At 43.8% G+C, this 13,159-nt stretch overlaps 1 protein-coding gene across 3 annotated transcripts in view; it reads right to left on the minus strand.

Moving 5' to 3' along the window:
• B3GLCT (beta 3-glucosyltransferase) overlaps window positions 1-13,159 on the minus strand; it is a 113,532-nt gene that overhangs the window by 26,919 nt on the left and 73,454 nt on the right. For all 3 annotated transcript variants that reach the window (XM_043891758.1, XM_043891756.1, XM_043891757.1), the window contains 2 exons: window positions 8,760-8,879; window positions 6,828-6,897 (listed from right to left, as the gene is read on the minus strand). In XM_043891758.1, coding sequence (XP_043747693.1) covers window positions 6,828-6,897; window positions 8,760-8,879 — 190 coding nt within the window. The remainder of the gene's footprint in view (window positions 1-6,827; window positions 6,898-8,759; window positions 8,880-13,159) is intronic.

A 13,159-nucleotide genomic window follows, 5' to 3' on the forward strand; every position in this document is an offset into this window, starting at 1 on the left:
CTCTACAATGACCTAATTTCATTCCTTCTTATGGCTGAGTAACAGTCCGTGAGTGGGAAGAATTGGGAAATTGGGATCGACACATATGCACTATTGACACTGCATAAAATGGATACCTAAGGAGAACCTGCCAAGAGAACACTCTGGTCATAGCAAACACCCTCTTCCAACAACACAAGAGGAGACTACACATGGACATCACCAGATGCTCAACACCAAAATCAGACTGATTATATTCTTTGCAGCCAAAGATGGAGAAGCTCTATACAGTCAGCAAAAACAAGACTGGGAGCTGACTGTGGCTCAGATCATGAACTCCTTATTGCCAAATTCAGACTTAAATTGAAGAAAGTAGGGAAAACCACTAGACCATTCAGGTATGACCTAAATCAAATCCCTTATGACTATACAGTGGAAGTGAGAAATATATTTAAGGGACTAGATCTGATAGACAGAATGCCTGATAAGCTATGGACAGAGGTTCGTGACACTGTACAGGAGACAGGAATCAAGACCATCCCCAAGAAAAAGAAAAGCAAAATGGCTGTCTGAGGAGGTCTTACAAAATAACTGTGAAAAGAAGAGAAGCGAAAAGCAAAGGAGAAAAGGAAAGATATACCATTTGAATGCAGAGTTCCAAAGAACAGCAAGGAGAGATAAGAGAGCCTTCCCCAGGGATCAATGCAAAGAAATAGCGGAAAACAATAGAATGGGAAAGACTAGAGATCTCTTTAAGAAAATTAGAGATGCCAAGGGAACATTTCATGCAAAGATGGGCTCAAAAAAGGACAGAAATAGTAGGGACCTAACAGAAGCAGAAGATATTAAAAAGAGGTGGCAAGAATACACAGAAGAACTGTACAAAAAAGATCTTCACAACCCAGATAATCTTGATGGTGTGATCACCCATCTAGAGCCAGACATCCCAGAATGTGAAGTCAAGTGGGCCTTAGAAAGCATCACTACGAACAAAGCTAGTGGAGGTGATGGAATTCCAGTTGAGCTATTTCAAATCCTGAAAGATGATGCTTTGAAAGTGCTGCACTCAATATGGCAGCAAATTTGGAAAACTCAGCAGTGGCCACAGGACTGGAAAAGGTCAGTTTTCATTCCAATCCCAAAGAAAGGCAATGCCAAAGAATGCTCAAACTACTGCACAATTCCACTCATCTCACATGCTAGTAAAGTACTGCTCAAAATTCTCCAAGCCAAGCTTCAGCAATATGTGAACCATGAACTTCCAGATGTTCAAGCTGGTTCTAGAAAAGGCAGAGGAACCAGAGATCAAATTGCCAACACCTGCTGGATCATCAAAAAAGCAATAGAGTTCCAGAAAAACATCTATTTCTGCTTTATTGACTATGCCAAAGCCTTTGACTGTGTGGATCACAATAAACTGTGGAAAATTCTGAAAGAGATGGGAATACCAGACCACCTGACCTGCCTCTTGAGAAACCTGTATGCAGGTCTGGAAGGAACAGTTAGAACTGGACATGGACCAATAGACTAGTTCCAAATAGGAAAAGGAATACGTCAAGGCTGTATATTGTCACCCTGCTTATTTAACTTATATGCAGAGTACATCATGAAAAACACTGGGCTAGAAGAAGCACAAGCTGGAATCAAGATTGCCGGGAGAAATATCAATAACCTCAGATACGCAGATGACACCACCCTTATGGCAGAAAGTGAAGAAGAAATAAAGAGCCTCTTGATGAAAGTGAAAGAGGAGAGTGAAAAAGTTGGCTTAAAGTTCAACATTCAGCAAACTAAGACCATGGCATCCAGTCCCATCACTTCATGGCAAATAGATGAGGAAATAGTGGGAACAGTGGCTGACTTTATTTTTCTGGGCTCCAAAATGACTGCAGATGGTGACTGCAGCCATGAAATTAAAAGACACTTACCCTTTGGAAGCAAAGTTATGACCAACCCAGAGAGCATATTAAAAAGCAGAGACATTACTTTGCTGACAAAGGTCCATCTAGTCAAAGCTATGGTATTTCCAGTAGTCATGTATGGATGTAAGAGTTGGACTATAAGGAAAGCTGAGCACAGAAGAATTGATGCTTTTGAAATGTGGTGTTGGAGAAGACTCTTGAGAGTCCCTTGGACTGCAAGGAGATCAAACCAGTCCATCCTAAAGGGCATTAGTCTTGGGTGTTCATTGGAAGGACTGATGTTGAAGCTGAAACCCCAATCCTTTGGCCACTTGATGAGAAGAGCTGCCTCATTTGAAAATACCCTGATGCTGGGAAAGATTGAGGGCAGGAAGAGAAGGGGACGACAGAGGATGAGATGGTTGGATGTCATCACCGACACAATGGACATGGGTTTGGGTGGACTCTGGGAGTTGGTGATGGACAGGGAAGCCTGGCGTGCTGTGGTTCATGGGGTTGCCAAGAGTTGGACACGACTGAGTGACTGAACTGAACTGAACTGAAGGAGAACGAACCGTATAGCACAGGGAACTCTACTCAATGCTCTGTGATGACCTGAACAGTAGGGAAACCCATGAAGAGGGGCTATGTGTATACATATAGCTGATTCACTTTGCTATTCAGTGGGAACACAACTGTAAAGTGGGAACACAAGTTGTAGAGCAACTAAACTCCAATAAAAATTAACTTAAAACAATAATTAATTCACTCACTTCATCTAACACAGGATATGGCCTGCCAGTTGGCTGGTTGTAGTTTGATTCAACCTCCTGTTTTCAATAAACTTCTCCAACCAGAGGGAACACACTCTTTAGCATCAGTGTGTTCACATCTGGAGAAGATCAGTATAGTCAAGTTACCAGTTTTTTTTTTTTTTAAGCTGAAAGGTGTCAAGTGTTTATTTTAGGAGCTCAGGGGGCTGTGATAAGGAACTAAAGGCTGAGCAAATGGCATTTTAACCTCTCTACTTAGAGGGAGACAGCAGGAGGGGGAACACCTCACAACCAGCTGACAAACAGAAACAGGGGCTACCATGACGTATGTGGGACCCACACAGGATGCCCATGGCTGAAGGACACACAGAAAACCTTTAACATTTTGTTGACAGTGCACATCACATGAGGAAAAACACGTAACCCAAGAGGAAGTAATGAAACTGCTTTATTAACTCCAGAGAGCTTTTCCTTGCTTAAACCTAACCTCACATGCTATGGTTCATTGCTTTATATAATACCTCCAAAGTTTCTTTAAAACCCTACCAACCACTTGCATCTCAGCAAACCATGCTTGTTTGATGCTGTCGACATGTACTGCTTTCTTAAGCCAAGAGACAGAGTGTATTTTTGCTAACTGTGTCCTAAGATGCTTTAATTCATCTAAATCAGAATCAAGACACAAGTAGTTATGTAAAGGTCTGCTTTACTGTTAGGCAAAAAAAAAAAAGTGTAAGATGTAAAATAATTTTTTCTAATTTTGAAGTGTGGCTGTATTATCAATTCTTCCAAAAGAGTATGAAAAATGAGTTCAGTGTGTACGTTCCCTCACCTTGACCACAGCCTTGGCCAGACTGTTCTACCCCTCACATCCTCACCCCTGGAGGAGCCAGGACTGGGGCATGACGAGTGTCCACTCCAGTCAGAACCCAGGGCATACACAGTGAAGTCCAGGGAAGTCACTGACAGTGCAGTCGGCTCTCAACTGCTCAGAGACAAGCACAGCCTTGACTGTGCTTATTTCTTGCTTCACTGTTGTCTGGTTCCTGGAACTTCAAGTGTTTCTACCAGAGTGCGTACAGAAAGAAAAACAGAGCCCCCAAGTCCGTGCGTCTTGCTTGAACAGAACGCAGTAATATGCGAAGACAGGGGCCATCTGACTCCCCAGCTCCACGTGTGTTTCAGCTCATCTGTGGACTTGAAGTCCTGGCCGTCCTCACTACTATTGAAAGTAAAAAGCCTCCTGTCACTGCTTCTAGCCAAGTCAGATCTGACCTTGAGCACAGCAGAGAAGCAACACAGCTATCAAATACTATTTATCAAGCGTTATGTTCCGAACACATCCAAAAAATTTCCCAGGTGGCACAGTGGTAAAGAATCCACCTGCCAATGCAGATGTGGATTCAATCCTTGGGTCAGGAAAGATCCCCTGGAGGAGGAAATGGCAACCCACTCCAGTATTCTTGCCTGGGAAATCCCATGGGGTCCACAGGGTCGCAGAGAGTCAGATACGACCGTGACTGAGCACGCATGTGTGCGCACGCGCGCGCGCGCGCGCACACACACACACACACACAAACACAGACACACACACACACACACAGAGCTGACAGCACAGCTCTGCTGTGGCAGAAAGAACTGGGCATTTGGAGCCAGAAGCCTGAGCGCCCGCTCCCCTGCTCACTCTGCATGAAGTTGGGCCAGTGTGTCGTCCCGGGGTGAGCTTTCTTTCTCTGCGATATCAAGTGAACAACAATTACCACATCACAGGGAACTGTAAACATGAAATCAGATGACAGAATACAGGTGAAAGGGACTTCCCTAGTGGTCCAGTGGCTAAGAATCCACCTGCTAACGCAGGAGACATGAGTTCGATCCCTGGTCCGGGAAGATTCCACATGCCGTGGGGCAGCTAAGCCCATGCACCACAACTACTGAAGCCGGTGCTCTGGAGCCCACGTGCTGCAACTACTGAGCCCACACCCTAGAGCCTGTGCCCCCAACTACTGCAGTGAGAAGCCTCTGCACCTAGAGAGCAGCCCCCGATCGCTGCAGCTAGAGAAAGCCCGCACCTGGAGACGAAGACCTGGCACAGTCAAATATAAATAAATAAACTGCTACTTTAAAAAAAAAAAATGTGAAAAACACCAGAAAATGTGTTTAAAATAAAAAAAGGATTAGCAATTAGAAGCAGTTACTGTGGCATTGTTGGCTGAAACTAATACGATTACTGGGTAATTCTCTTGACCAACTGGTGGCAGAACTAGGTTTCCAAAAGAGGGGCCAGAGCCCCCTGGTCTGGTAGACTTCACATCCATCAGGCAACATGGACATCAGAGTCCCTAAAATCCAGCCACCTTATACTATCTTTCCAAACAAACAGGTCCAAGTTTAAAGACAGCCTGCCACAGCAACTCCACTTCGAAGTTCTCAAGATATCTTTTAGATCTCAGGCTTCAATGACCCCAAACCCAATTAACAGCAGTAAATCAGCACATCTGGTTTGGGGAGGTTTGGTCTTTATGCTCCTAACAGACTTGGAAGGTTTTATAATTTTTATAAAATCTTTGACTCAAAATTGAAATATAAAAGCATTTGATAAATATCTGAAAGGATTATCATAACCTTATGCAAAATAAGCAAGCAGTAAACTAGATTATTCAGAATGACCATATTAAAATTAGCTAACTCCTTTTTTCATTTCTGTAGAATATGAAAACTACAACAGAGACCATCCCTAATTTTACCACTTTACTGCCAACTTGAAAAATGTGTTTCAAAAGAGAATATACCACCATCCCCATTCCTAACACTGATATATACTCCAAGGGCAGCTTCAAGATCAAATAAATCAATTTGAGCACTTCTGCTTGCTGTTTAAAAAAAAAAAAGGAAAGCAGTCTAGTTCAGTTCTCTTGACACTTTTTTAATGAAAGGTATTTATCAAAAATCGTCCCTCCAGATTATGTAAAAAAATAAAAGGATATTAAACCTAGGTTAAATTTATGATAAGTGAAAATTTTAAGTTCTATATTGATTTTTAATAGTATTTTAGGACTTCTTGTATAATGAATGCATATATTTATTTAGACTGATTTTAATAGGACTTAGAATTTATTGTGACTATTTTAGGTAACCATGAAGGTTTATAGCAAACTTACTTTTAAGATAGTGTTGACTATAACCAGACCTGAATTGATGTCAGTGTTTTAAACAATGCCATAATTCCAAATTATAATATTCTTTTATCTGTAAAATATGTTCCTCTTTAAAGCATCATTTGTAAATATCATATTATCACATAAATTATATAAATGAACTCCCCACTTAGCTCCAATCCCACAAAAATGACAGCTGGTTTAGAAATCTCTCCTCTATAAATATCACACTCTTGGTAAAACTGAGAGTCTTTTCATGGAAAAAAAATAAAATATGTGCTAAAATTAGAAAATGCAAAAGACTGTCTAATCCTCAATTTGAGAAAAGTGCTGTTTGAAGTAAGGTGGAAAAAACAGATAAATTATGTATTTATATTTAAGATAGGCTATTTAAAAAATAGTATCACCATAATGCAGAATTCTGTAATGGCATCAAAAAACTAAATAGAAACATCTATGTGCAGGATTTCCTTAAGAAGGAGCCATGGCTTGTAAGACAAACATTTTTTACTTTTCTCTGTATATTTACACATGAGCAAATACACATCCTTACTTAAAAGTTATGATGTGTGAGTGTGAAATGAGTATAAAAAGAAGGAACAACGTGAGAAAGACATTCTTTTTGACATTCCGTTACCTTGAGAAATCCCCTTCACAGCTCGGAGTCCACACTTGGACATAACAGGACACTCTTTTGCAAAATGGATTATTATCCACTTACAGTCTCCAAGATTGCCACAGCTGAGCATTTCCATTTCCAATTTAAAACACTGCTCTGATCACTCCTTAGAAGGGCCACGGCCTCTCATGTTGCAACACAAAATTGTCTTTTCTAATTGATCTTGGTGACTGAAGTGCTATAAGGAGGAAGACTGATTATATAAGTGCTTGCACTTCCAATAATATATCTGTCATTATCCCCTTCTTGAGTTGAGCTCATATCTGATTTGTCCTTTTTTTTTTAAAGGCAGTGTGGATTTTTAAAGTTCAATAAAAATGAATAATCCAAAACGTACTTCTATCACCATGAAACTTCTTGCATGTTTTCACTGCAACAAAAATATCCTCCTTCTTCACTGGATTTCCCTTTAAAAAAAAAAAAATGCATAACGTGAGTCGATGTATCTTAACAGCACACCCAAATTAGTTGTCACATGCTCTCGAGTTCAAATTCATCAATGTCAAGGACATCAAACTTGTCTCCAGAATCAAGTTTCAGGGGACGACTGTATCTCCGAGGACCACAAATGCTTTGCTCAGCCAGAGGGGTGGGGTGGGGTGGTCATCCCTGATAGCTCAGTTAGTAAAGAATCCACCTGCAATGCAGGAGACCCTGGCTGGATTCCTGGGTTGGGAAGATCCGCTGGAGAAGGGATAGGCTACCCACTCCAGTATTCTTGGGCTTCCCTGGTGGCTCAGCTGGTAAAGAATCTGCCCGCAATGTGGGAGACCTAGGTTCAATCCCTGGGTTGGGAAGATCCCCTGGAGAAGGGAAAGGCTACCCACTCCAGGATTCTGGCCTGGAGAATTCCATGGACCATGTAGTCCACGGGGTCGCAATGAGTCAGACATGACTTGAGCGACTTTCACTCACTCATAGCCAGACGGAGACCAGAATCCCAGCCGTGCCATCCTCCCTGCATCACCTGGATGAATGTCCTATAAATTCCAGCTCATTCAGGAAATTGGGATGATAACCACCAGCACAGCTGCTTTTATTACGACTATTTATTACGAACATCACAGGTGCCCAGTATGTGTTGGTTACCTTCCCTTTCTTTTTTCTAGCTGGTGAAAATTGTTTTAAAAGGGAGAGAGAAGTAGAAGGATGTTTTAGTGACTCCCTTTAGGGAGCCTTGCCTCACTTTGATGTTTACAGTATTTTTATGGCCCTTAATGGTCCACGCAAGTCTAGGCAACAGCGGTACTCTGTCCTCTGCCAAAGGCAGGATTACGTCAAACATCTGGGGGGTTCCTGGAGCCCTGAGCTGGCTCCAGCCCAGGCTGGTCACTCAAGTGAAGGGGTCACAGAGGCGCTTGTGGACAATCCACCCGCTAGGCTGTGGGTGCTTCACAAAGGGGGCCAGGGCAGGGGCTGACCCCCTTTATCACCATCTCAGGGCTTTAGGGACATTCAATCCTGATTCTGCATCATCTGGGGCTGGTTTACAGCGACATGCAACTGCAGTTTCGTCATGCCACTCAAGGCACTAGGAGGTCAACCCTTCCAGATTTTCCAGAAGAACATTAAAGAAACAAGCAAGCACAATGACAGTGTCTGGAAAGACATTTCCCTCTCAAGTACTATGCCAACAGTACAGATTCTCTCCCACTGTTAGTGTGTGTGTGTGTGAATACACATACTCCTCTTTGAAAATTCAACCCAGACTTCTGTGTCAGTGACTTGGAAATAAGGGAGAACATGTGAGGCAATGAACCTGCTTTTCCTTATGAGGAAGGACTGCTAACCACCCAGCTGAGTCCGTGGTCTTCAGGTTCATCCTGGGGACTGGACCGAGGACCCACCATGAGCAGATGCATTCTGAAAGTTGTGGACAGTCTCAGGTGAGGTCAGAGCGGGGTCACTGGCTGAGAGGTGGGTAGAGGTGGGCTTCAGGAGAGGGCTTAGGAACAACTGGAAATGTCTGACATTGCCTTTCTAGGAAACAGACCAGGAACTGCAGCAGCTCTGTGCTATTCCTTCAACCAAAGAACTGACTCGGGGGCCATGCCTCTGCAGCTCCGGGGCGCTCGCTTCTTGTGTGTCCGATAGGGGAACAGTGGTGCTCACCTTACGGGGTTATCATCCCCAGAAACGTGACATACAGTTCTCACGGGGCAGGTGGCAGGTGTCGGTATTTGTTCAGTGTGTGAACTGCTAGGGCAACATCACGCACGGCATGTATATTTCCCTTTGACACACAGGAAGCTGTCCTTCTGTTACTCACACAGAGCGGCAGGGAAGACTGGAAGGAGGTGGCGCAGGAGGAGCCCACCCCGTCTGTACAGAACTCGGGCACCGGCGTGAGCGGGAGTCCGTCCCCTCCGTCCCAGATGTAGAGCGCGATCTGTCACACAGGAAACCGGCGTGAATGAGAGCCAACAACCACCGTCCACGGAGGTGCGCCGTGCCTCCAGGGAAAGCTACACCTCCCCTCCTCCGAGAACATCACACTGAACCACATCTACACGGCAGCGTTCCGCAGGCTTCCCAATAGGTGGCGCTAGTGGTGCAGAACCTGCCTGCCAAGGCGATAGACGTGAGAGACGGGTTTGATCCCTGGGTCAGGAAGATCCCCTGGAGGCGGGCATGGCAACCCACTCCAGCATTCTTGCCTGGAGGATCCCAGGGACAGGGAAGCCTGGCGGGGCTACAGTCCATGGGGTCGCAAAGAGTCAGACATGACTGAAGTGACTTAGCACGCACCAAGACAATAATTCCATGTGGAGCAATCAAATCTTTTATTAACCATAAACAGTTAATTAAGAATCAATATCCAGGGGGGACTTCCCTGGTGGTCCAGTGGTTAAGAATCCACCTGCCAATGCAGGGGACGGGAGTTCAATCCCTGGTCCAGGAAGACCCCACGTGCCACAAGGCAACTAAGCCCGGACACCACAAGTGCCGAGTCAGTGTGCTGCAACTACTAAGCCCGCAAGCCTAGAGCCTGTGCTCTGCAACAGGAGGGGCCCCCGCAACAAGAAGCCTGCGCTGCAGAGAGCAGAGAAAAGCCGCTGAGCAGCAACAGAGACTCTGTGCGGCCAATAAATTAATTCTTTTAAAAAAGAATCAATATTCCGACCTCCAAAACATTTCAAAACTGTCATAAGCAATTCCAGGGAAGCTATTTTAAGGATTCTAAAGCATCACAGAGACAGATAAAACGTAAGATCATCATGACTCTGGTTTCCTGCAGGATGGTAATACACACCCTGAATAACCAACGGGCTGAAACTATCTAAAAATACTACATAAAATATCTTTAAAAGCTTTTTAATGTACTGCTAAACTGGCACAAAACGTGGAGCTTACAAAGACAAAAATGGAAAGTGAGAACCTGGGAGAGAAGGTCCCTGAGGGTCGTTTTCCCTCGCAGGTATCAGCTGGGTTCTAGGCATGCTGAGGTTCTGATATGTGTTAAAGAGAATAAAGCCCGTGACCCATCCAAGTGGGGGTGTCTAACAGCAAACCCCCACATGAAGCTGGGACTTTGGCACTAGATAGGGAAAACTCATCTCCAGCTATCCTGAGATTTTGTAGCCAAGAGCCAGGCCTCCCTAATCTGTCACCTACATAGTCCAAAAATACCTTAAACAGAGTGGCCCTGAGTCAGTATGAATCTCTAGCAAGTAGGCAAAAGCTAATGCAAAGCCTTACTGAGGAGCCCACAACCTTAACAGGACTTGTGGACTGTCACAGGTGAAGTCCCCAGGAGCAAGAGCACTCAGAAAAATCACAGAAAGTAGAACAAAGACAGGAGATGAAGAGCAAGAGCCAGCGGACACAGCTTAATCAGGCCCACCCAGAAGAATCCAGGGATTGGAATGATCAAGTACACAGATTAGAAAACTACTGTTTCATATATTTTTACAAAGAAAAGCTTTAAAACATGAGCAAAATTTCTGAAAGATTACACAGGAAAGCAAATTTGAAAAAGAAATATCTAGAACAACAAGACATGAAAAATATAAGCTGAAAATGAGCATTTTAATGGTAAGGATAAGCAGCCTATCATAGACACAGCTGAATAAAAACTAGGGAACTAAAAGATGAAGCCCCCCAAATTATCTGAACTGTAGCTCAGCAAGAAACAGAGATGGGGAACATGAAAGAGAAGTGCAAACCTCTAGCATATGTCTAAAGTTCCAGAAAGAGTAACAGGGGGGAGGAGAAAATAGTTGAAAAGACAGTGGCTGAGAATTTTTTTTAATTGCTTAACAATTCTATTATAGAAAGGCCCAAGAATGCTAAGTAAGATGAGAAAAAAAAATAGTCTGCGTCTAGACACTGGTGTTGCTGTTCAGTCACTCGTCATGTCCAACTCTGCAACTGCAGCACTTCAGGCTTCCCCATCCTCCATTATCTCCCAGAGCTTGCTCAGACTCATGTCCATCGAGTTGGTGATACCATCCAACCATCTCATCCTCTGTCGTCACCTTCTCCTCCTGCCTTCTATTTTTCCCAGGGGTCTTTTCCAATGAGTAGGCTCTTTGCATCAGGTGGCCAAAGTATTGGAGCTTCAGTTTCAGCATCCATCCTTCCAATGAATATTCAGGGTTGATTTCCTTTAGGATGGACTGATTTGATCTCCTTGCAGTCCAAGGGACTCTCAAGAGTCTTCTCCAACACCACAGTTCAAAAGCATCATTTCTTCAGTGCTCAGCCCTCTTTATGGTCCAACTCTCACATCTATACATGATTACTGGAAAAACCATAGCTTTGACTGGATGGACCTTTGTTGGCAAAGTAATGTCTCTGCTTTTTAATATGCCGTCTAGGTTTTTCATAGCTTTTCTTCCAAGCAGAAAGTGTTTTTTAATTTCATGGCTGCAGTCACCATCTGCGGTGATTTTGGAGCCCAAGAAAATAAAGTATATGGTGTATGTGTCTGCATGTGTGTGTGTATATGTTAGTTGTTCAGTCATGTCTGACTCTTTGTGACCCCACAGACTGCAGCCCGCCAGGCTCTTCTGTCCATGGAATTCTCCAGACAAGACTACTGCAGTGGGTATCCATTCCCTTCTCCAGGGGACCTTTCAGACCCAGGGATCGAACCTGGGTCTCCTACATTGCAGGCAGATTCTTTACCATCTGAGCCACCAGGGAAGCCCTCTACACACACACACACCCCAGATTCTTTACCATCTGAGCCACCAGGGAAGCCCTCTACACACACACACACACACACACACACACACACACACACACACACACACACACACACACTCACACACACCCCATAGTGAAACTGCTCCTTGGAAGAAAAGCTATGACAAACCTAGACAATATTAAAAAGCAGAGACATTACTTTGCCAAAAAAGGTCTGTCCAGTCAAAGCTATGGTTTTTCCAGTAGTCACGTATGGATGTGACAGTTAGACCATAAGGAAGGCTGAGGACCAAAGAATTAATGCTTTCAAACTCTGATGCTGGAGAAGACTCCTGAGAGTCCCCTGGACAGCAAGAAGATTAAATCAGTCAATCCAAAAGGAAAGTAACCCTGAATATTCATTGGGAGGACTGTTGTTGAAGCTGGAGCTCCAATACTTTGGCCACCTGATGTGAAGAGCTGACTCATTGGAAAAGACCCTGATGCTAAGAAAGATTGAGGGCAGGAGGAGAAGCAGGTGACAGAGAATTAAATGTTTGGATGGCATTACTGACTCAACAGACATGAGTTTGAGTGAACTCTGGGAGACAGACAAAGCCAGGGAAGAGTGGCATGCTGCAGTCCATGGTGTTGCAAAGAGCCAGACAGGACTGAGTGACTGAACAAGTGAAAACAGCAGAACACCAAAGACAAAGAACAATCTTAAAGCAGCCAGAGAAACAGCAGATTGGCTACAATCAGGTGAGAGTGATGGCTTATCACCCAACACAACAGCAGTAACAGAAGAAAGGGCACAGGGGAGCAGCGCTGCTGTGATTAGACGAAAGGTCTCTCACAACCTGGACTTGAACACACAATGCAATCATGCCTCAAGAACAAAGCTGAAATAAATTATCTTTAAAGGAAAACCTGAGAATTTGCCACCTCACTGAAAAGGAAATTCTGAACGATATACTTCAGGAAGAATAAAAATGATCTCCATTAGCAGGGTCCAGAAGCAAAACAAAATACAGGGATTTAAGTTAATGTGAGGAAATACAGGGTTTAAGTTAATGCAAATGGTAACCACATAAAGTAAGGGCAACATCTGAGTTGCAGAGTTAAAAGAAATGACAGAACAAAGCTGCTGGACAAAAGAGCATCAGATTGAGAGAGGGATATATTCTCAGGTCCTTAAATTTTCAGGATATTGACTAATTAGCCATGGTTAGGTAAGCATCACCCATTCAATGGACATGAACTTGAGCAAACTCTGGGAAACAGTGGATAACAGAGTCTGGCCTGTTGCAGTCCATGGGGTGGCAAAGAGTCAGACAAGACTTAATGACTAAACAACAACAAGGTTAAGCATGCATGTTAAAATGTTTAAAATAACCATTAAGAAACAAACACTGAGACTGAACTTCCAAAAGGGTTAGGGTTAGAAAAAGAAAAACGGGAGGGGGAACAAAGGTGCAAAGTAGGAAACATGGGTTCGATCCCTGGTCGGGAAGATCCCCTGGAGAAGAGAATGGCAAC

The sequence above is a fragment of the Cervus elaphus genome, chromosome 30 (genome assembly GCF_910594005.1).
Source record: "Cervus elaphus chromosome 30, mCerEla1.1, whole genome shotgun sequence".
In the NCBI taxonomy this organism is placed as follows: Eukaryota; Metazoa; Chordata; class Mammalia; order Artiodactyla; family Cervidae; genus Cervus; species Cervus elaphus.